Raw genomic sequence first — 23,032 nt, forward strand, 5'->3', positions numbered from 1 at the left:
AACCCCCGTCTCACTATTTGTCTCTCTCTGACTGACTCTGTCTCTGTCACTCTCCTTGGACTGCCTGTCACTCAGGTCTTCTGTATTTATCCCTTGCTTCTCTATCTCTCCTCCCTTCCCAGTCTCTTTACCCAATATCTCTATCAATCTCTTCTCTCCGCATCTCTGTCTCTCCATTCGTGTCTCTGCCCGATATCTGTCTCCACCTTGGTCCCTCTTTCTCTCTCTCCCCATCTTTCTGTCCCATCTCCATTTCTATCCCCAAATCTTCCTGCCATTGTCTCTCTCTCTGTCAGATCTCTGTCTCTCCTCCATCTCTCTCTGTTTCTTGGTCCTTGTTACCCCTCTTTGATCTGCTTAGTCGCTATCTGTCCTCAGTCAATGCTCATTTCTGTCTCTCTGGGTCTGGTCTCTGTCTCTCCTGCTCTTTTTACCTCTCTTTGCATCTCTGGGAAGAGATCTTTTTGCCTTTTTCCTTATGGCCCCCCTGCACTTCCCTGAATGACCACCTCCCCTTGTGTTGGGGGTTGTAGGGGAGCAGGGCCCAACATCCATAATTCCCTCCCCCACAGGCAGCCCTTTCCTCAGGGCCCCGCCTGGTGCCAGCCCCCCCACCAGTGGGGGGACTGCGCCTGGAAGCTGTCATGGAGGCCCTGCAGAGACAGCAGGCAGCCCGACTGGCCCAGGGGGTGGGGCCATTGGCACCTCCACGCCCACCGCCACCACCTCGGCCTTCCTTTCCCGGCTCTGGCTCCCGGACCCTGCAGGCCCCTGAGGGGGTCTTGGGGGAGGTCGGGGCTGAGGAAGAGGAGGACGCCCAAGAGGATGAGGACGGAGAGGAAGCCGGGGCAGAAGATGAGGTGGCTGAGGAGAGCCGTCCAGGGACCCGGGGCACTAGCTCACCTTCCAGCCAGCCCCCTGGACCTCACCCCCATGAGTGGACCTATGAGGAGCAATTCAAGCAGGTAGGATCCTCTGATGGATGGTCAGGCCCTCCCCCTTCCTACTCTCTGGGCCCAACAAGGTGATCATTAGCCCACCCACCCACACCGGGCTCTGCAGGATGTAAAGACAGAGACACAGAGACATGGTGAGAGATGGTGGGAAGACTGAAGGATAGACAGGGACAGGGAGGCAGAGACAGACACGCAGAGACACAGAAAGAAGTGCACGGATACACACTGAGAGGTGCAGGAGACACCCAGAAACATGGAGGCCAACGGACTGGAGGAGGCGCTTGGTGAGGCTGGAAGGGAAAGTGGGAGGGGTGTAAGAGCCCTTAAGAATTCTGAGAGAGGGGGTCTGGAAACCGGGGATTCCATGCCAGCACTACCCCACTTTCTCACACATCAAGTCACAAGGTCATATTCCAGTGACCTGTGGGGGTGTCCTCGGCTACCTACTTCTGTCTTTGGAAGGAGAATGGAGGTTGCCACTCCTTTGGCAAGCCGATACCCACCTCCTCTCTTCCCTGTCACAGTCCCCTGTCCACATCCTCTCCCTGGCCTGAGCTCTGTGGGTGACAGTTCCCAGACTCTGATGGCCACAACAGCCGCAGTGTGCCTAAAGGGCCCTTGTACAACTGGGAATGACAAGATCTTACTCACAGGGCCTTAATTTGAGGTTCTTCCTCCCTGCGGAACCCATCTGGGTGTTATTCTAAGGCACTACTTTAGGCTGTCATTAAGGTCTTACACAAGGCTGTGATTCTAGGTGTACTATTCCAGTGGTGTTACTCGTAGGGTGTTGGTTTTGGGTATTTTCCAGAAGTGTTCGTCTGTGGTTAGTACCCCGTGGCATTAGTGTAAAACTGGGAATGTTACTCAGGGCTCTGTTACTCTGGAGATGTGGCTCTAGTGACTGTTTCTCCTGGGTAGAATTCTGGGGACTATTACTGGACAGTGTTTCTGTTATTTGCAGGTACCCTTCTAAGACTTAGGGCTCAGTTGCAGGAGTGTAGCTCTAAAGGTGGATTTCTGGGGTTTGCTACACATGGGTGTTTTTTTCACTCTGAGAGTTCTTACTGGGGGATGGAGTGTTACCTGCAGGTGTTACTCAGGGACTGTTACTCCGGGTAAAAGACTCTTACTTTAGGGATTGTCCCTCCTAGGGTTATTTGAGAGGTGATATCAGAAATAGGGCTCCAAGTGACTGAGAATGGCTGAGATGACCCCTGGGCCTTTCAAGTCCTGTCCCTACAGGTCCTAGGTGGTACAGGGCCATTGTCTCTGTGGCAGCTTCTTTAGTGGGCAGGTCACTGTCCCTGGAAGGAGATCAGACCAGAATGTGGGCTGACAGGCCCCAGGTTTCAATCCAGGAGCTTTTCTGAGCATCCACTCTGTGAGAGATGGCTTTAAGGCATCTCTGCCTCTCATCCCCAGCCCTAGCACACAGATCCGTGAACAGCAGTAAGTCCTTGCAGGAATGAATGAGAGTGAAAGAGCGGCTCAGATATGTCTATGGGTTTCCTCAATGTGGAACACAGCTCCAGCCTGACTTCCTCTTGGGGGCTTTGGAAGGCTGGCAGAGCCTCCATAGCTTTCTCTCTTCTCCTATTCCCCAGATGGGTGGTTTGAGCTGCCAGGGCACCACCTGCCAGCAGAGGGTCTCTGTGTGTATCAGGAAAAAAAGTGCCCCTAACCTGCCCCCCGGGGAGAGAGCCCACTGCTCTCTTAGGAAGTCTACATTTCAGACCCCACTTACCCCTTCAGCTCCCCAGCTTTTTCAGGGTTTGGAGTCCAAGGGGTCCCAGAGGGAGGGGTAGCTGGGCTGGAAAATGACCTCAGTTTTTCCCCAGCTGTACGAGCTCGATGCAGATCCCAAGAGGAAAGAATTTCTGGATGACCTGTTTAGCTTCATGCAGAAGAGGGGTGAGTGGGTTGATGTAAGGGAAGGACCCCCACCTACCAGGTTTGAGGAAGGGAAACCCCAGGGTTTAGTCCTCAGTTTGGGTCCTCTCTGCAGAGGCCTGAGCTTGGCAGCACCTACCCTTGGGCCCTCAATAGCGTCTTTAACCTCTGACCCTGCCCCTCTTCTCCACCCAGGGATTAATTAGTAGCCAGCCCACTGGCAGGTTAATGAGTGTGGGATCAATTGGGAGGGTGGGAGGGGGAATTGGTGGGGGGCTGGCCTGGTGTTGGGGGGTACCCAGAATTGGGGGACTGGGAATGCCTTGGTCCTCTTCCCTGGCACTTTCTCCAGCCTTGTCTCTCCTCAGTTTCCCGTGCTTCAGGCAGGAAACACCCAATGTATTCTGCAGCAGGAAGAACTGGAATTAGACTGAAGGAAGGACTTCTCAAGGGGTAGGCAGGGACTGTGGAGGAGAAGGAATTCCTTTCCAGGAATCTCAGAGCTGGAAGAGAATGCAAGAAGGGTCTAGGAGGGGATCAGGGTGGGTGGCAGTCCATCACTTAGGCTTCTCCCCAGATTCATGGGTCCTAAGACTGACTCATTATCTCTCTCTACAAAGCTAATTAACTCACTCCGAGTGTGGCCTGATAAGCCGCTAATTAACTGGCTGCACTGCTCCCCCCTCCTTTAGTGCAGCTGCTGGCTAAAGTCCCTCAGGCCCCCACCCAGGCCCAGCACCCTTTTCGGGTCCCTTCCTAACCAGGGCCCTTCGGTGGACCTCCAGGTCCTTTTGCTCCCCAGGAAGGCCCATTCTGATCCCAATGTCCCCTCCCTGCCCCTTCCTCCAGGTCTCCCCTACACTGGGGGGTGGGGTAGGGTGGTCAGAGCAGACCCCAGCTACCACCCTCCCCCCCCACCTCCGCAAGCTCTGCTTTCCTCAGGTCCCTGCCTTCCTCTGCTCCCTGTGTGGGGGCGGGAGGGGGAGGGGGTCCCACGGGGCCGATAATTTCCCCCCATTAATCAGGCCGCAGCTAATTGTTCGGGTCCAAAGGCGGCAGCGGAAGGGGACGGGATCGGTAAGGAATTAACTGGGGCCCATCGCTCAGCGCAGACAGGCCCCTTTGTCAGGACTGGCCGGCGGGGGCGGCGACGACTGCAGAGTCTGCGAGCGGAGGTGGGGGCTGCTTCTCCCATCCACCAACCGCCGGCCTCTGGCAGCCACCCCCGGGCCGCAGCTTAGGGGAGTTCGGCTCTTCGCTGTCAGGAAGTCCTTCCTATGGTCTACCCCAGGGGTCGGCAAACTAAATCCTGAAGGCCAAATCTAACCGCCCACGAGAATAGTTTTCACATTTTTAAATAGTGGAAAAAATGAAAAGACAAATCACATTTCTGGACGTGTGAAAATCGAATTTCGGAGTCTGTAAACAAAGTTTTATTGGAACAGAGCTGCGCACATTCCTTTCAGTGTCCTCTATAGGTGCTTTCAGGCTGCAATGACAGTGGAGTATTTCTGACAGAGACTGTTAGGTCTGCAAAGCCTAAAACATTTACCATCTATCCTGCCCTTTACAGAAGTTTGCCAGTCTCTGGTCTAGCCTCCCGTCCTTCCTGCTACAGTGGAGGTCTTGGGAGGTCTGTGGGCTCTGCCTGCAATCCTACCTCCCCATCCCTCCCGGTTCCCCTCCTTTCTCGAAGGTCCTGCCCTGTACGTAGGCCTCTTCCAGGGAGGTCCAGGTAGCCTGCAGTCCCTGAGGATGCCCGCAGACAGGGCCTTAGTCTTAGTGTCCTGACTCTCTGCCTACCCCCAACCAGGGACTCCAGTGAACCGTGTACCTATCATGGCGAAGCAGGTGCTGGACCTGTATGCGCTCTTTCGCCTGGTGACCGCCAAGGGCGGCCTGGTGGAAGTCATCAACCGCAAGGTGTGGCGGGAGGTCACGCGGGGCCTCAGCTTACCCACCACCATCACATCGGCCGCCTTCACTCTACGCACCCAGTGAGGCCAGGCGCGCGCGAGCGGTGGGGGCGAGGCGCGGAAGGGAGAGGGGCGCGAGGCGTGGAGGGCCCCGGGGATTGGTGTCCTTCGGGGTGTGGGGCTTGATCAGCTGGGTCCAGCCTCCCACCCCACCGCACCCCGTCTGCCCCTAGGTACATGAAGTACCTGTACCCGTACGAGTGTGAGACGCAGGCGCTCAGCTCCCCGGGGGAGCTCCAGGCCGCCATCGACAGCAACCGACGCGAGGGTCGCCGTCAGGCTTACACCGCCGCCCCGCTTTTCGGCTTGGCGGGGCCGCCCCCTCGGGGCACTCCGGGCCCAGCTCGGGGTCCAGCTCCGGGTCCCGGCCCCGCCCCACCCGCGCCCACGCCCACGCCCACGCCCACGCCTGGGCTCCGCTCTGCTCAGGGCTCCGCCTCCGGCCTGCCGGTGCACGCCTGCGCGCAGCTGAGCCCCATCAAGAAAGGTGTGAGGGGAGAGGGGTCAGTGAAGCCTTGGGAGATCTGGGGTAGGGGTTACTGTGGTGTGGGGCTGAAGCTCAGGAAAAAGTCTTTTATCCAGAGCAGCTTCATTCCACACCTGTTCACCCAGGGCTTCTAACTGCATGTGGTTTTGCTTCCTGTTTCTCCTGGATTATTTAACAACCAAGGGCAAGGAAATTCCCCAAATTGTCTTGGACCAACCTAGTCAGATATATTGGCCTTTTGCGCTCTCCAGCTTCGGAGCCTCTACGCTGAGACTCTGGATGGAAGGGGACATTGAACTTGGTGCTTGAACTTCGGTGACCTCCCTTGGTCCCAGGCCTGTGGGGAGAACCAAATTCAGAGACAGAGTTGGTTGGGCCAGGGGAGCTAAATGACCTGTTCTTCCAGAGGAGAGTGGAATTCCAACCTCTCGACTGGCACTGCCTGTGGGCCTGGCCTTTGGACCTGCACGGGAGAAGGTGGCACCAGAGGAGCCCCCAGAGAAGAGGGCTGTGCTGATGGGGCCTGTGGACCCACCTCGACACAGTGCACCCCCCAGTTTCCTGCCCCGTGGCAAGGTTCCCCTAAGGGGTGAGGAAGGGCCTATTCTTGAGAGGGCTTAGGGCCGGTGCAATGGGAACACAGACCCATCACCTGATAGGCTCTGGAGGTGGGGCAGATAGACCCCTCAATAGACAACTGTATGATTACAGGTGGGCTGAAGTGGAATGGGGGCTGTCTATAGGGATGGAGGGGGGAGCTTGTAAGTCTGAAGTCTGATTCCCCAAAATTTGACTCCCCTGCCCCCTCCTGGACAGAAGAGCAGCTGGATGGGCCTCTCAGTCTGGCAGGCAGTGGTATCAGCAGTATCAACATGGCCCTAGAGATCAACGGGGTGGTCTACACTGGTATGGGTACTGCAGGCTGTCTATATTGGCATGAGGTCAGGGGCATTTACACTGGCATGGGGATTTTAGACTTTCTCTATTAGCATGAGGTTCAGGGGTATCCACACTTGCATGGGTAACATGGTGTTCAGGAGATTGCTATACTGGCATGGTTAATGGGGGTGTCTACATGGCATGGGGTCCAAGGCATGACCTCTCTGGCATGGGTCCCATGGAACGTCTTGTCATGGGCCTATGTATCTTTGTAAATATTTCTTGTTTACCTGTTCAAGGGTATCTGTATTGGCACTAGAGTCTCTGACTGACTCAGGGGCTTGTCCTTGTTGATTGTGGCAGGACTATGTGTGTGGTGTTCTAGCAATAAGGAAACTGACTTTTGTTTCCCTCTTCTGTTTCTTTGCCTCACATTTTCCTGCTTGCGTTTGCCCTCTTTGCCCCTCACCCCTTTGCCAGGTGTCCTCTTTTCCCGTCGCCAGCCTGTGCCAGCTTCTCAGGGCCCAACCAACCCTGCACCCCCACCCCCAACAGGGCCCCCTTCCAGCGTCTCACCCTGAGAGAGAAATTAAGAGTACCAGCCCCACTGCTGAGGGGGGAGGACACACCCCCTAACCCATTCTTCCAGGGTGCCCACTCTAGGATCCAGCCCTGGGAGGTGATCCCCCCAAATGCCATGTGGACTTAGAACCAAAGAGATTTCTTTTGATGTTACATCTACCTCATTGAAAAGGGAGAGCACCCCTCCCTGGTCAACTCCAGCAGCATCTACGAAAGAATTCTGCCCCCAGTAACCCCCTCATCTCCTCATGTGCTCCTTCGTGTCAATGTCATCTCCAGGACCCCACCTCTTCGAGTCAGATCTGCTTCTCTTCAGGAGCCAGGTGAAGGGTTGGGTTTGGGTCTTGTGAAGGAGATGTCCCTCAGGTCACATCTGGATAATAAAGCTGTGGTCACTCTCTCTCCAGTGCCTCCTCTCCTTGTTTCGGTCTGTGGGCTGGGGAGGAATTATGTGGTAATACACAGGATTGGGCCAGAAGTTCTCAGAGAGGAAGACACTATAGCAAAGGTCCATAAGTAGGGGAGCTCAGTCTCATGAATCAGACTGCTTGAGTTCAAATCCCGATTCTGCCACTACAGTGTTGAGTGCCCTTAGGTACGACACTTAATCTCTTGAAGCTTAGAAGACTCCAGAAGATTGTGGCATCTCACGGGGCCTCCTACTGGTCTATGGGAGTGGACCAGTCTTAAAATAATGGGTATATTTATATATGCAACCTCGGGGAATGGGGTGGGGAAACCTCTTTGGTACTCTGGAATTAGATGTACAAAGGCAAAGGTTGCCTTGACCAGCAGGGTCTGGATGTTAGGGTGGGGCCTGACCGGTAGTCGTCGCCTAGGTTACCAGGTAGCTTTGGACACCTTTCTTCAGCTCTGCCGGCTACTTCAGAGTACCGAAGGGCTGTGTCGTGACGTCACTTCCTGTATGGAGGGGAGCCCATCCACTGGGATTGGCCCGCCTTCTCTATTTGGACGGAAGTCCCGCCCTCTGGCTGTTCCCCGGCTGAAGCGGGGCGGCGGAAGATATGGCGGCTGTGACCGATGTGCAGCGGCTACAGGCCCGTCTGGAGGAGCTGGAGCACTGGGTGTACGGGCCAGGCGGGTCGCGCGGCTCGCGGAAGGTGAGCGGTCTGGGGTCCAGCAGTCCCTCTCTGGGGCAAAGCAAGAGCAGTGTACTGGCCTGGTCCTCCGGAAGGATGCTACCTATCCAGCCCCGTTTCCCGCAGCCCGGCCTTTGAAATAACAAGGGTCCGAGACCTCCCGGAGCTTATCGGACCCTCGGGGTCCATTCCCGTGGAGGGCACTGTGGGCTTGAAGTGGGCTCGCTGTGAAGACCCCGCCTTTACCTTTGTGGCATAGTTGGGGAGACCTGACACACTCCGAAGCTGATTAATGAGAGTTTCAGTAAGAACTGAAGCCCACAATGGAAAGGCCGTTGTGGAGCCCTGCGTAATTAATTGCTAAATGAATTGTGCAAAGAGAGGTCCATGGGGCTCCAAAAGAGGCAGGCCAGATGTGGATAAGGAAGGCTCCAGGGGTTAGAGATGAGGTCTACGAGGGCCAGGATTAGGAGGGGAAGGAATTGAATACTGGGTATTCAGATATGGACTGGCACTCCTTCACACCAGTGACTGAATTTTGACAACTTGTAGCTCAGTTTTCCTTACATTTCCTTTTTACTCTGGAGCGACCTTTTACTGAAGGTGGAGTGTCAGGCATACCCTGGAGTTAAGTGCCTCAGAGGTAATGATGTCTGTTTGTAGACTTCTTATGGAATTAGTTGTCACTAACAGATTTTGTCTCATTTGAGAACTGACTTCTCAAAACATTCTCTCCCTTTGACATATATGACACAGATCGTCCTGATTTTCCCCCTTCCTCTCTGGCTACTTCTGCACAGGCCTGTTTGCCTCCCCATATATTTGACCCTTGAATATTGGCTATCTTTATCCTCTAACCTAAAACCTATATGAGATCGCTCACTTCCATAGCCTCTCCCTCTATTCAGCCCTTTAGTACTGGAATTCTTCACTCTCTGCCCTTAGGTTCGGCCAAGAGGAAGGAATCAGGGAATATATACTATATGCTAGTGCCTCATAAACTCTAAAGTAGTTCATTACCTCCCCAGTCACACTCGAAACTCCCCAAGGAGTACATGATTATTTCCCCATTCACATTGAGGAGGGATTGCATCTCTTAATATAAGAGAAGAGGATAATTGCTGATAAGGAGGTTTGGGAGTCTGAGGGAATGATGGTTCTTTACCACTTCCAAGCCTTGAGCCAAGTGGTAAATCTTGGAATTAACTTCCACTCCCCTTATAGGTGGCTGATGGCCTGGTCAAGGTGCAGGTGGCTTTGGGGAACATTGCCAGCAAGAGGGAGAGGGTGAAGATTCTGTACAAAAAGAGTAAGTGCTTCCATGAGGTGCCAGCCTGCCTTCCTTCCCAAGCCTATACTTCCTGGTTCCCTGCCCAGGCCCTTCAGCCCAGTAGGTCACTGGAATCACCCTTTAGGATGAAATGGTGAATTGAGGTGTACTTTGTGGTTAAACTCCTCAAGTTTGACAGTGTCTAAGTTAAGGAATAAGAGCTCTGCCTGAAAGGTCCCCTTGGTGAAGGAAGAGGAGAGGTATGGAATTTCCACAGGCAAGTTCAGAGGCAGGAAGGAAATTAGGCACTGAGAGCCCCAGCCTTGGCTGAGCCAGGGCTGTTTGATTATGTCAGAGATAGAAGCCTGTTCAGTAACTAGAAATCAGATAAAGCTCTGGCATGTGTTGGTGGCACTGAGGGGCAAGGTGTCTTCCTCCCTTGAAGATAGATCAGCAGGAATGCTGAGCACCCCAGGGTGGTGGAGGCCATTGTATTCCCAGCTTTAAAGTTTGAGGTTGGCCGTCAGGTGATCAGAGGGGAGAGACAGAGAAGTGGGGAGTGGGGCCTGGCGAAGGCCTGCTGATGGCCACTGTGGGTGTCAGCTTCTCATTCAAGGCTATCCCCAAGGCTAACCCTTCCCCTAATACCCTTCATAAGACAGATCCCCACTCCACAACCTTACTCCATTTTCCATCTTGCTACTTTTCTAGTTGAAGACCTAATCAAATACCTGGATCCTGAGTACATTGACCGCATTGCCATACCTGATGCCTCCAAGCTGCAGTTCATCTTAGCAGGTAGTGCTGGACAGTATGTGCACATGCATCTGGGGATGGGGATTGTGAGGGACGTTGGCACAGAGATGGCCTCCCTGCCCGTCCTCTCATGGATACAGCCCTGGAAGCTGCTCTCTGGAATTCTGGCCTGGCCCTGGGCCGTGGCCGGGGTTGGTCCTGTGGTCCTCTAGTAGGCACTGGGTGCAGTATACTTTGGAGCCAGCTGCAGGCCATGGTGCCAGCCACAGTGGGGCTACTCTAGTGTACTGTGGCTTGCCTCTAGGATTTTCCTTCAGAACCTTCCTTACTTCTGCTCAGTAGACAGAGGAGCTTCTAGGAAAGGGTGGTAGCAGAGAGCAGAGAGCATTGCATTTGGGAGAGGTGCAGATGTAGGCATGAGTTTCACCATCTTTCTTTCAGGTGGGAAAGCGCCGGGATTTCAGAGTTCTAGGCAGGAACTTTTAGCAGTGTCTGCTAATCAGTTAGTCAGCCACTCCACAAGAAACAGTTTGCCAGGCACCTGTGTTTGTTCATGCATTCAAAAGATGTTTAATGATCATCTACTGTAATCCAGACTGTCGCAGGTGTGAGGTATACAGTGGTGAACCAGAACATCCCTGAGCCTTTGCTGTGGCTCAGGCACCAAGTTCAGGAGGTCTCCTCACTGATTCTTGAGTCCAGCCTCTCATCCCTCCCTGTGGCCACTGCCTCAGTGCTTATGTGCTTGTACATGAACAGCTGCAGTCTCCTAAGTCCTCTTCTTGACCCTAGTCTTCCCTTACTTGCATGTGGTCCAATATCATCTTCCCAAAACATATTTCCAACGTGCCACTATGTCTGCCTTGGAACCTCAGTGTCTCTCTCCTTGCTAGGATAAATTCCTATTTCCTTATCCTGCCATTCAAAGCCTTCTATAGTCTACTGGGTGGTCCCTCCCATCCAGCTGTTTCCTGTGCTGCTCTCCTTGCTCCAGTTCAGCCAATTGAATTCTTTTCCCTCTACTAATTGACAAGCATTCTTGCCTTCGAATGTTTGACATATAGTCCTCCCTTCTTGAATGCCCTTCCTGCTCTGCAACCATTGAAACCCCCTGTGCACAGGGCCAGCCCAGGTCCTGCTTTCCTCACCAGACTCTCATGTTACCGCCCCAGTTCTCCAAGAACTTGTAATTGTCTGTTCCTTTCAGATCCACTGAGCAGAATCAGCCTGGTATCTTCCACATGTCTCCTCTTTCAGACCTTCCCAGGAGCCAAGCCTGAAGTACTTTGTCTCCTGTGGCCTCAGAGGGGCTTTTTGAGTTTGTTGAGAGGACACTAGAGGCCTTAGAGTTAAAACTTGGAGAAGGATGGGATTTGGAGGAACTTAGAGGCCCCTTGGGCTCAAGATAGGTCAGACCAGAGGCATCCAGGAGAGGTGGAGGCAGAATGGGGGACTGTGTATCTGGAGGTGGGGGGGCAGTGGGCAGAGTAGCTGCCCCGAGCTCCAGGACCCAGCCTTCTCCCCTACCAAGTCCTTGGCCTTTTGCATGGGAGTGGCCATGCCCAGTCTCATCTCACTGTCACTGTCTTGTCTGTTTATGCTTCAGAGGAGCAGTTTATCCTCTCCCAGGTTGCGCTCCTGGAGCAGGTGGAGGCTTTGGTGCCCATGCTGGACAGCACTCACATCAAAGGTACCTCTCTGGGGCTGCAGCCCCACTACTCTACTTGGGGAGGTTGGTGGATGGGCAGGACTTTCCTGGGCTCAGGCTAGCTCTGCTTCTTGTCTTTACCCTCACCCTGGGGGTACTTTCCCCCTGCATTGGGATTAAAATTGGGAGCATGGGAGGGTGGAGAGCTCAGGTTCAGAACCTTAGGCAATTTGGCCCTAAGGACACTCATATAAGTCCAGCAGCCCTCAACTCTGAGGATTCCTTCTGCCTTCTACCCCACCCCTCCATCCTTCAGGGTGCTGCAGAGCCCAGATTTTATTGTCAGAGTCCCTGCCAGGTGTGTGAATGTGTGTGAATTCTTCCTGCCACACTGCTGAGTGCAGTCTTTAGGTCTGGGTTTTGACAAGCAGACAGTGGCTTTAATTGAATCCAGATATCCATCTTGTCTGTCTCTGGAGGTGTTTTTCCCAGCTCCCCCTCCCTACCCTGATCAGCTTCCTGCTGAGCATCTGACAGCCTTAAGCTGTAGGCCCAGCCTGGTGGCTGAGGCTCTGGGTGTTGGATTCCAGGTGGCCAGCTTAGGGACCTGGCATTCATCCTCAGCCCACCTGCAGGCTCCCTGTTCCCAGCGCCAGGCAGACCTGGTCCTGCTGGGGTGAGAGCAAAGGAACAGATCCCATGATAATAAAAGCTTTCTTTACCTGGCCTTGCTCCCAGCACAGGGGTGGGCATACGGGGCAACTCTGGGCACCCGAGGTTTTGTCTTCTTCTAGGGGCCTGTATCTTCCCCTCCCCTTTGGGTCCTACAGTAAGACCGGGGTGGGCAGGGAGCCCCACCACCACCTCCAGCTGCAGTGGTCGATGAAGCCTAGCATTTGTTTAGCTTCTCCACTCAATACTCTAATCCTGCCGAAGACCTAATAGACTATTGAGCAGTCCCAGGGGAAGGCACAAGCATCATCGGGCAGTGTGCGTTGTGTTTTACAGCCGTTCCTGAGCATGCCGCCCGCCTGCAGCGCTTGGCCCAGATCCACATCCAGCAGCAGGTATGGGAGGGGAGAGGACTGGAAGGGAAAATAGAGGTGGTGAGGCTCCCAGTCCCCACTCCTGCCTCCTGGGGAAGCAGCCTCAGACTCCCCCGATGTCAGCTGCAGGGGAAATTAAGGGTTTATTCTTTGTTTTTGATCTGCCTTCGAGATGGGAAGGGACTTGGGCTAGGACCACATCCAGGTCTCCTGCCTCCCAGAGTGGGGCTATCCTGAGACACCAGAAGGTTCATGTTGGGAGTTACCACAGAATTCCTGGGGATGATGTGTCCTTGACCATGGGTGGAGGAGCTGTTTTTTCACTCTTCCCAGGCCATAGTGTAAAGTCCAAAGAGGTTTCAGAAATAGGGGGCAGGGAAGGAGGAGACATATACCAGCAGGAATATTTCCTAAAATGTGTGGTCCACTCCTTCATCTATCAGCCTTAGGCCTGCAAGTTAGGCTACACATCTTGCAGCCTGAAAGTGCCCCTTTAGAATTTGCTCCTTTGGGCTCTGGGGTTAAACATTACCTTTTCTAGGCTCTATGGGGAGTGAGGGTTCCTGATGAGGAGGGAAATGGGGGGTGGGGGCTTTGTCCAACACCTTTCTCTGCCACACCTTGGCTCCACAGGACCAGTGTGTGGAGATCACTGAGGAGTCCAAGGCTCTCCTGGAGGAATACAACAAGACTGTATCCTTTCTGCTCAGCCAGGTCCCTGAGGAGTGCGGTCCAGAGCCCCATCCTTATATTCCATCTTTAGCTCTGTCTCTCTCATCCCAACCCAACCAGCCTGGCTGTTCCTCTGCTCCCCCACCCTTTTGGCAGATTCAAAAAATCTCTCCACTCTGTCTCTCAGATTTCTGTTCTCACCTTGACCTTTAACCAGACAATGCTTCTCTCCAAGCAATTTGTGCAGTGGGATGAACTACTCTGCCAGCTAGAGGCCGCCAAGCAAGTGAAGCCAGCAGAGGAGTGATGGCTGCTGCCCATCCCAGGGTGGGCCAGGGCCTTGTAACAGGGCAGAGCAGAGGCACTTCTGTATTTATTGGATTCACGACCTACATGTCTGCACTCAGGTAGAGCTCTGAGGTCAGAGGTCTGGCTACTTGACATTTGCTATTTGCACCCCCTCCCCTCATCAGTGCCCTATTCCAGTGACAATAAACTGTGGAGACCACTGAGGAGTGTGCCAGCTTCCTGGTCTAGGATGGGGATAGTGGTGGGAATGAGGGTGATGGAAGCGAGAGTTGTCTGCTTTCCTAGAGTTTGGACTAAGAGCTGTACTCATCCTAGTCTGGCTTTCTGGACGATGTAGAGCTCTCAGGATGAACGCTGTCATTTGCTTGATGTGAGTGGAACATTCGTTTATGTATCCATTCATCCCACATTTACCAAGTACACTCTGTCAGATGCCATGCCAGGTGGGGAGGACACAGGTAGAGTCCACCTGATCCCTGGCCTGTACGGGATAGCCAGGGAGACAGTCAAGGAAAAGGGAAGGGAACCAGGTGGCACCAGGGTTCTTTGGGGCACAGAAGAAAAAGGGATGTGGGCCATAGCCCTGGAGGGTGACATGCAGTGTCTTTGAGAGCCAAGGGAGCCCAGCATATGCAAAGTCAGAGAGGAGCTTGAAGTTTCTCTCTTGGGAGCTTACTTGGTGCTATTAACCAAGAAGGGAGCCTAGCAGAGGTTTGGATGCAGGGGGTATTTCGGGGTAGGGGTAGGGGTGGTGTGGTTGGAAAGGAGAGAGGGAGCATGTTAAAGAGCAGAGAAACTGACTGGCATCTCACTCCACCAAATGTTTGCTGCCCTCTTGTGGTCTCAGGGAGGGCTGTGGCTCCAAGACCTTTCCAACTGCCTGCCCGCCACCCCACCGACACGGTCTCATTGGCATCTCAGATGCAGCTTATCTGAACCTGGGAGTTATCCTAGACTCTTCCCTCCTCCGTCCGAACAGTCGTCAAACCTACCTCCTGGTATCTTCCAACTTACTCTACTTTTCCCCATTCCCACTGCTATTTCTCTGGTTCATCCTTTCAACAAATGATGTGACAACCATTTGAGCGCCTATTATACGCGGGCAAGTCTCCGTGGACACGCCCCCAGGGACCTAGTGGCCAGGAGTCGCCAGCAGTCACCAGTGGCTGCGGCTGGGCTCCCACCGCCGCGCCACACCCTGCGCTGCAGCCAGAGCGAGCTGTGCACACGAACTGATTTGACTTGCGTCTGATGAAAACCACCCCCCCGCCGTGGTTCGCCAGTGCCCACAGGATGAGGTGGAAGCTCAGAACTCGCCCCCGCAGCAGCAGCCCCTCCAAACGGAACCTCTTGATCCTTCCCAAAGTGAAGCCCGCTGCTCCGCCTCTGCTCCTGCGGCCCGCCCTGTCATCTTCCAAAGGCCAAATCCTCCGCGTCCTTCGTACGCAGGACTCCCCAGACGGCCGCTCATCTCCTCCGCAGGGTTCTCTCCGCCCGGATAGGGGTGCTCCTTGCCGGGGCGAACGCGGGAGACCACCCTGCGCTTCGGCCCCGCGCGTCCCGGCTCGGCTCGCTCCCGGACGCCCCGGCCCCGCCGGCCCCGCCCCGCCGGCGTGCGCGGCCCCGGCGCGCTCCCGGCTCGCGCCATCTTGGCTTCAGATCGAGCTTGAGGAGTGCGTGGCCGCGGCGGTGAGAGCTGGAACTCGGCGGGGTGGGGGCGCGTGGAGTTGGCGGGGAGGGGCGGGGCGGGGGAGGAGAGGGGTGGCAGGCTGCCGGGCTGCTGCGGCAGGCAGGACACTGAGGGCGGCCCGCGGCAGTGGACCTGACGCCAGGAGTAGCCCGCGCAGCCCTCGGCATCAGGCCTCTGCTCCCGAGTTTCTGAGCGACCTGGGTTGGAGTATCGACCCTGGGAATCTCCGAGTGAGGCGTGCTCGGCCCTGCCCTCGTGGTCCCGGAGTTGAGGAGAGAGTCAGCTCTGTCCTTGAGGAACTTTTAGATGCGGGCTTTTGGCTCTGCCTCAGGGAGCTTGGGGTGTAGGGGCTTGACCCTGTCCTCTGGGCGCACGAAGTGAGGGGGCCTCGTCCCTGTCACCCCTCGGAGAGCCTAGGGTGAGGAACACGCAGTCTTGTTATCAGGGAATCCAGGGTGAGCCCCAGACCCTGTCCCAAGGAGCCCCAGCGGAGGGAAGTTCATCCCCAGTGCTAGGAAGTTTGGGGTGAGGGGGCGTGGCCAATGTTTGGGGAATTTGATCCTGTCTCAGGGACTCCAGGGTCGGGGAGGGTTATGGCCCTGTCCAAAGGAATGAGGTACAGCACCTTAGCAGGGTGAGGAGGCAGGGCCCCCTGTCTTGGAGGTGAGGCGATATGGTCCTGTTTCCTGGGGAGTCTGGGATGAGGAGCAGGGCCAAGTCTTAGAGGCCAGGGTGAGGGGTGGCCTGGACCACATTGCCTGCATTCCTCTGCCGCTTCCGTGCAGTGAGCAGCGAGATTCAGCCAGGACACAGCAACAGACAGCAAGCGGGATGGAGCACTACCGGAAAGCTGGCTCTGTGGAACTCCCAGCACCTTCCCCGATGCCCCAGCTACCTCCTGATACCCTGGAGATGCGGGTCCGAGATGGCAGCAAAATCCGCAACCTTCTGGGGCTGGCGCTGGGTCGGTTGGAAGGTGGCAGCGCAAGGCATGTGGTGTTCTCAGGTTCCGGCCGGGCTGCAGGCAAGGCTGTCAGCTGTGCTGAGATTGTCAAACGGCGGGTTCCAGGCCTTCACCAGCTTACCAAGCTGCGCTTCCTGCAGACCGAGGACAGCTGGGTGCCAACCTCACCTGACACAGGCCTAGATCCCCTAACAGTACGCCGCCATGTGCCTGCGGTGTGGGTATTGCTCAGCCGGGACCCCCTGGACCCCAATGAATGTGGCTACCAGCCCCCAGGGGCACCCCCTGGCCTGGGCCCCACACCTAGCTCCAGCTGTGGCCCCCGACCCCGAAGAAGAGCTCGAGACTCCCGGTTCTGAGGACCTGCTGAGCAAGCTCTTCTCCAGGCCTGTGTGTCTAAGATGGCTTTGCCTTCTTTGAGAAGACTCTGTAACTGCTCAACATCTCGAACAAGACTTGAGTCTGCAGAACTGAGCCTCCCAGTCCTGCTTCGATTTCTGTCTGGCTTGTAGAAAGGGACTGCTATGAAGAGTGACAGCTGTGGGGTCTCTCCCGGGTTCTGGATTGCTTAAGAGAGACTTACTCTGCCTTCTACCTGCAGTATCTCTGATCTGCCTTCTGACAGAGGTCCTGGGAGTGGGCTGGGAAATAAATCATTTGTCTGATGAGCCTCTGCTTGGCCTACTGTGTAGAGGCGGGATTAAGAGTGTGGGAGTCACCCCAGGAGCTCACAGGCTGCAGACAGGAAGGGTAGGCTCAGGTTAGTGCTGGGAGGATCTGGAGTCAATAAGAAGCCTCAAACAGTAACCTCCCTGACTGTGTCTAGACCCCTGGGTGGCTGTCTGCTGCCTGTTTGGGGCTGGTTTAAGGACTCTACTAGGTCACACATTTTTTTCTATCTGCAGCATATACAGACATATCTCATTTTATTGCACTTCTCAGATACTGCGTTTTTTTACAAAGTGAGAGTTTGTTGCAAATCTGCATTGAACAAATCTGTCGGCGCCATTTCTCCAACAGCATTTGCTCACTTCGTTTCTCTGTATCACATTTTCATAATTCTCACAATATCTCAGATTTTTTTCATTATTACACTTGTTATATGGATCTATGATCAGTGATCTTTGATGTTACTGCTATAATTCTTTGATGGCTCAGATGATGGTTAGCATTTTTTAGCAATAAAATATTTTTAAATTAAGTATGTACATTGTTTTTTAGACATAATGCTATTGCACTTTTAATAGACTACAGTAGAGTGTAACCATAACTTGTATATAGTGGGAAACCGAAAATTTTGTGTGACTTGCTGTATTGAGATCTTCATTTTGTTGAGGTGGTCTGGAACTGAATCCACGCTATCTCTGACGTATGCCTGCATTATGGTGTAGTAGTTAAGATCATGGTCTTGGGGCACCAGACTACCTCGATTTGAATCCTGATTTGGCCAGTTAATTAGCAAATTACTGCTCCTGCCTCAGTGTTCTCATCTATAAAACAGGATATAGTGCTTACCTCATAGGGCTGTTATAAGGATTAAATGTAGGAATAGGTGTATAGGATTCTTAGATCATATATATACACCTGGGCCTATATACAGTCAGATCTGCACATCTGTGGATGCAGAACCCGTGGATACAGAGGGCTGACTGTACTATACCATCCTGTGTAAGGGACTTGAGCATCTGCAGAATTTGGTAAAAAAAAAAGTCCAGGGGAGCTCTGGAACTAATTCCCTGAGGATACCAAGGGATGACTGCAAATATTAATTGCTCTCATTATTAATGACTCAGCTTACAAACATGCTTTTGCCTAAAAAACATAACTTCTATCCCACATCTCCCCTCCAGGTCTTTCGTTTTTACCCCTTGCTGCTTCTTTTCTACCTCACCTTGGCCGTAGACTCTCAGATTCACCACGGTCAGGTCAGGGGCATGAGGAGAAAGGTGAAGATTGCAGTGGTAGCCAGGGTTGCCAGGAACCAGAGCAGGATCATGGGCAGTGGTAGACTAAGTGAAGAGTTGAGTGAATTGGGTCCCCCACTGGATTTTAAGGTCTTCTCTGTTGTGTCCAGTATCCTGGGTGTCCAGTCACCAGGAAAGCACACGGTTAGGGCTCTTTTGGGCTAATGTGGAAAGGTGGGCACAGCAGTTTGAGAGTGTTGAAGTGATGCTTGGCTGAGTGCAGGCAGGAGGGGCTGAGATATTGGGAGAGTTGGAGTTGGGAGACTGGAGGCCTCAATAAGGGCTTCTTAGAGCAGGGATGAGGGGACCACAAGGCCAGGAGGCTATGGTCAAAACTTCGAACTTTTTTGCTTTCCAAGATAAGTTGCCCAGAGTGGAGGATGGAGATTTGAGGGATATTAGGAGAGACAGGAAACCCTTTCAGCAGCTGCCCAGCCAGGCCTCTCAACTGCAGAAGGTCATGAAGCATCTAACACTCCAAGAGGCTGTGGTCATGACTCAGGTGTCTTGCTACCAGCAACTGCCTGACTTCTCCCCATTCTCTTTGTGACTAATTCAGGGTTTTTGCATCCCCCCACTGTCATCTTCTGCTTATTGCCTTTTCTCTGAGCAACTCCACTTAAGTGTCTTCTACCATCAACAGCTCTCTGAGTGTCACTGGTCCCCAGAGCCTTAGGGCCAGGCTACTTGCAGACTGTTGATCTTTGGCTCCGTATCCCATCCTGATCCAGTCTGCTGTGGCCAGGGTGTGATGATCATGTGGAATAAGCATGGTGACTGGTGCTGAGGGAATGGTTCAGCAAGGTGGCATCACCAGCTCCAGGGGTCCTAGGATGAACTCCTCATTAAGGCGCCACCCGGGGTCTCCAGGATGATGGCAGGGGTAGTGTGGAGGGAAACTGAGCTGAGGTCAGAATCCCTTGGGGAGAACAGGATCTGCAGCCCAGAATCAGGAGAGAGGACACAGGCTGAGGGAGAGATGGCTAGTGATTCTGGGGCCTTTCCTCTCCTTGGCTTCTGCAGGGCCCACAGGGGACCCACAGGAGGAACGGCAGGGAGGGAGCCAGAGGGAAGTAGGGCCTTCAGAGTTGGAGAGCCTGACCAAGCTTAGGAGGGATGGAGCATGAGAGATGTGTATAATTGCTGATTCAGTTTCTTTACTTCCCACTTTCTCCTTCATCCACTGTAATATGGCTTCTTCCTCCATAATCTCTTAGAAAAGGTTATGCCTGGGCACAAAAGGTAAGGAATTAGAGACAGCTTTTTCAAAAAACTGTATTGTGATGGGAGAGAGGTAATTGGGATACAGAGAGAGTTTTATTTATTTGTTTATTTTTAATGCATTGGAGACTTGAGCATGTGTGTAGGCTGATGGAGGGGGCCTATAGTGAAAGAGACGAAAGATTCAGGAGACTGGGTAACTCCAGTGAGACTCCTTGGGGGAGGGCGGTGGTGAAAGGAAGCGGGCCTGGGAGCAAGGAGGTAAGGGAAGAGGAGAAATGACCCCCTACAACAGGAGGGAAGGAGCTGAGGATGGCTCTTACGCATGCGGATGGGTGTGGAGGTAAAGGTGGGACGTGAGGGGATTCAGAGAGTTCAGAAGGCTTCTAATCTCTGGAAGCAGGAGCACTGCTCTGCTGCTGAGAGTGGAGCGAGGAGGCTGGTGGGAAGGAAGTGTGAGATGGTTGCTGCAACTGGGAAAGTTACCCAAGGAGGTACAGGAGGGTGACCAGGCAGGGCTGAAAGCTCAGGTGAGGCTGGTGACCATGAACTTGTAATGTCACCAGTCACGGGGTGTGAGCTCCATCAGCACCCACAGGTGCTGAGGTGAAGACTCAGAGGAAGCGCTGTTGCATTCTTCTAGACTGAGGTTAAGACGGGCAGGAATGATGGAAGAATAGTGAGGACGCTAGCAAGAAACTGCACGTGGTGAAAGGTCATGGAATCCAAACTGAGTCAGGAAAGAAAGAAGTGAAGATACAAAGGGCCAAGGGTCAGTGGCCTGGCGGTCCCTGTGGAGATGTCTGGGGTGGGCCGGGTAGGGAGAGATGAGAACAAGGTGTCAGAGCTGTGCAGTGTCTAGGGCTGCCATGACAAAGTGTCACCTACTGGGTGGCCTACAACAACAGAAATGTCCGGTCTCACATTTTGGGAGACTAGAAGTTCGAAATCAAGGTGTCAGAGCCATTTTCCCTCCAAAACCTGCAGGGGAACCCTTCCTTGACTCTTTCTGGCTTCTGGCTTGCCAGCAGTCTTTGGCCTTCTTGGCTTTGGGATGCATTACTCCAATCACCCATCTTCACGTTGTCTTCCCTTTGTGTCTGTTTCTGTGTCCAAATTTCTCTTTTTTGTAGGGATGCCAGTCATATTGGATTAGGGCCCATCCCAGTGACCTCAGTTTAACTTGATTACCTCTGTAAAGATCCTATTTTCAAATCAGGTCACATTTTGAGGTATTAGGGGTTAGGACTTCAACATAGTTTTATGGAGGGAAGCAATTCAACACATAACAGTAGCTAAAGGATGAAATGAAGGCCATCAGTGAGTTTGAGAGTTTTGGGAGCTGACAGGACTTGGTTGTGGGCATGAGAGTAGAGTGCTGCCTGGAGGGAAAGTCACTCACGATAAGGAGCTAAGAGGCTGGGGACTGCGGTGGTATGTGTGCTGAGTTGGGGAGCATCCAGGATACGATGTGCTGAGCTTTCTCACTACCTACCTGAGAAGAGGCATGTCTAGTGAGCTTGTCAGTCTTGAAATGGGGACTTCAGGACACAATAGGACCAGAGGAGTTGCATATCTCCAACATGCAGGCAGGCTCCAAGTCTTGCCGATTTTGCTTCCGAGATCTCTCTCCATTCCCACAGCCTCCATTGGTTTGCGCCCATCATTGTCTTGCAAACCTAGCCACTGGCTGTTCCCTTTGTTAGAATGCTCATCTGCCAGATACCTGCATGGCTGTCTCCCTCCCTCCTTTAAGCCTTTTCTCAAATGTCACCTCAAGGAGGCCTACTCTGACCACTCCATTTAAAATTGCACATCTGATCTCCCTTACCCTGCCTTTTTTCTTTTTTCCTTTTTTGCCTTTGAATATAATTTATGCCTTTAATATTTTTGTTTGTTGTCTGTCTCCTCCTGATGAGAATGTACACTCTGAATGGTCAGGAATCTGTTTTGTTCAGTGATGTAACCTATGGCTCTTGAACATCGCTTGGCACATAGTAGGTGCTCCATAAATATTTAATAGGTGAATGAATATTGAGCCTCCAAGTGTGTGGCCACACCCAGATCTGTCATTCTTCTGCTCCCTTAGTCTCCCCATGCTCAGATTAGAAGATAAGATCCAAATCCATTCACCAGATGGCCTTAAAGGACCCCCTTTATTGGGCACTTCCATGGCACAGTCCGTCTTTGGCTTGGTCCCCTTGGACCCTGGGCTGTGGCCACACTATTCCTCACTTGTCCCACTTGCCATGAGACTTTTCTGCGTCTGAGCCTTTACTCTTGCCATTCTGTCTGCTTACAGCTCATCAAGAATGTTCAAAGGACACCGGTGGCTCTCTCTCTTCAGGCCCAGCCTGCTCACTTTCCCCTGTTTGCTTGGAGCTCAGGAATCAGGCCTGGTCTCTAAGGCACCTCCCCTCCCAGGTGATGTCTGGCTGCACTTCTGAGTCTGTCCACAAGATGGCGGCATTTGCAAAGGAATAGCCTATCCGTTCCCTTTGCAGGATCTGTGCAGAAAGACAGTCAAGGCTTGAAATTTGCCTTCAGTAGGCTCAGTGACCTCTCAGTTATCCAACAAATAGCTAACCATCACCCATTATGGGACAAATATAGTCACTGGGCTGGGACACTCCAGCCCCCTGAGGGCTATAAGCCATGTATGTAGATGATTTTACTATTGGTGTGATAAGCACAGAAATTTGGGAGGTTCATCAGACTGGAAGAATTCAGAGCCCCTCCTCCAGTCTCCAGGGACAGGCAAAGCTTCAAAGAGAAGGAGGTAATGCCTGTGTAGAATCCTGAAGAAGAGCTAGGAGAAAAGTGGAAAGGACATTCTGGGTAAAGAGCAGGCCTGAGCTAAGGCGTAGAGGTGAGAAGAACACAGGTAGATCACTGGAGCCTGAAGTTCAGAGCAGGGACAGTGAGGAATGAGGCGCAGAGGTGGGTGGGGGGCGGGACCGGAAAGGCCTGAGTGCCTGGCCAAGGAGCTTGGACTTTTCTTGTGGGTGATGGAGAGTCTGAAGGCTTTAAGGGGGCAGTGATGTGGAATATCAGCCTGATGTTTCAGGCTGCTGCAGTGTGGAAGGTGGATTGGGAGCACAGGGCAGGGAGAGCAGCGAGGAGGCGGCTGTAGGGATCCAGCGGGAGACGGTGAAGCTAAAATTGTGGCTGGAGCGGGCTCTGGAGAAGCCCCTCCCAGCCCACGAGAGCTTTCAAGGCTTGGCACTTTGAAAGGTTTCTTGACCCCCAGCACCCTCTTCCCAACCATCGGAGCTGCCTCAGTTCTCTGTTCCTGAGACTCCTTTGGGCTCTATCCTAGCCCCTCTGGTTATTCTGGCTACAACCAGGCCTCTGTCAGTTTCCACGTGGAGGCCACAATGTCCCAGGTCCCTCTCTGTTGGTAGATGTATTGCCTTTAGCTGAGCCTACACCCCAGCCCCTCTAAGTGTGATCCCTTCATGCACTCCCTTCTTTGACTCCAGAGAGGAGTGTGACCAAAGGGCCTCCTCCACCAGGGAGCCAGAGTGAGCACTGGTCACTCACTGCCATGCCCGCTCCATCAGAGTTCATGTGCACACACGTGCAAGGGCATGCATGCAAGTGTACTGTTGGTAGGACT

The 23,032-nt window shown here is 53.5% G+C and overlaps 3 protein-coding genes across 4 annotated transcripts; all 3 read left to right on the forward strand.

The window, feature by feature from the left end:
* The first annotated feature begins 644 nt into the window (after positions 1 to 644).
* ARID3C (AT-rich interaction domain 3C) lies at positions 645 to 6,787 on the forward strand. 2 transcript variants are annotated; one of them, XM_010975866.3, is made up of 7 exons: positions 645 to 965; positions 2,798 to 2,870; positions 4,663 to 4,846; positions 4,999 to 5,312; positions 5,719 to 5,901; positions 6,129 to 6,218; positions 6,672 to 6,787. In XM_010975866.3, the coding sequence occupies exons 1-7, from the start codon at positions 645 to 647 to the stop codon at positions 6,770 to 6,772; spliced, it is 1,266 nt and encodes a 421-aa protein (XP_010974168.2). In that variant the 3' UTR covers positions 6,773 to 6,787. The 2 variants fall into 2 exon arrangements, with proteins under 2 accessions (XP_010974168.2, XP_064346931.1); XM_064490861.1 differs by lacking the exon at positions 5,719 to 5,901.
* A 970-nt stretch (positions 6,788 to 7,757) lies between these two features.
* On the forward strand, positions 7,758 to 13,775 carry DCTN3 (dynactin subunit 3). Its single transcript, XM_010975852.3, has 7 exons — positions 7,758 to 7,894; positions 9,098 to 9,182; positions 9,855 to 9,941; positions 11,506 to 11,589; positions 12,556 to 12,614; positions 13,227 to 13,286; positions 13,483 to 13,775. Exons 1-7 carry the CDS (start codon positions 7,799 to 7,801, stop codon positions 13,570 to 13,572), a joined length of 561 nt encoding a protein of 186 aa, XP_010974154.1. The 5' UTR covers positions 7,758 to 7,798; the 3' UTR covers positions 13,573 to 13,775.
* Positions 13,776 to 15,196: 1,421 nt separating this feature from the next.
* RPP25L (ribonuclease P/MRP subunit p25 like) lies at positions 15,197 to 16,896 on the forward strand. Its single transcript, XM_031447263.2, has 2 exons — positions 15,197 to 15,263; positions 16,050 to 16,896. The coding sequence occupies exon 2, from the start codon at positions 16,096 to 16,098 to the stop codon at positions 16,585 to 16,587; it is 492 nt and encodes a 163-aa protein (XP_031303123.1). The 5' UTR covers positions 15,197 to 15,263; positions 16,050 to 16,095; the 3' UTR covers positions 16,588 to 16,896.
* Positions 16,897 to 23,032: the final 6,136 nt, after the last annotated feature.

This window comes from Camelus dromedarius, chromosome 10, assembly GCF_036321535.1.
Source record: "Camelus dromedarius isolate mCamDro1 chromosome 10, mCamDro1.pat, whole genome shotgun sequence".
Lineage (NCBI taxonomy): Eukaryota > Metazoa > Chordata > Mammalia > Artiodactyla > Camelidae > Camelus > Camelus dromedarius.

Excerpts from the sequence above, each read along its gene's own strand:
- ARID3C (XM_010975866.3), top strand. The coding sequence starts at position 645 with ATGGAGGCCCTGCAGAGACAGCAGGCAGCCCGACTGGCCCAGGGGGTG. Across the intron at positions 4,847-4,998 it reads GCCTTCACTCTACGCACCCA|GTACATGAAGTACCTGTACC; the intron begins GTGAGGCCAGGC and ends GTCTGCCCCTAG. Across the intron at positions 5,313-5,718 it reads GCTGAGCCCCATCAAGAAAG|AGGAGAGTGGAATTCCAACC; the intron begins GTGTGAGGGGAG and ends CTGTTCTTCCAG.
- DCTN3 (XM_010975852.3), top strand. The coding sequence starts at position 7,799 with ATGGCGGCTGTGACCGATGTGCAGCGGCTACAGGCCCGTCTGGAGGAG. Across the intron at positions 9,942-11,505 it reads GCTGCAGTTCATCTTAGCAG|AGGAGCAGTTTATCCTCTCC; the intron begins GTAGTGCTGGAC and ends TTTATGCTTCAG. Across the intron at positions 12,615-13,226 it reads AGATCCACATCCAGCAGCAG|GACCAGTGTGTGGAGATCAC; the intron begins GTATGGGAGGGG and ends TTGGCTCCACAG.
- RPP25L (XM_031447263.2), top strand. The coding sequence starts at position 16,096 with ATGGAGCACTACCGGAAAGCTGGCTCTGTGGAACTCCCAGCACCTTCC.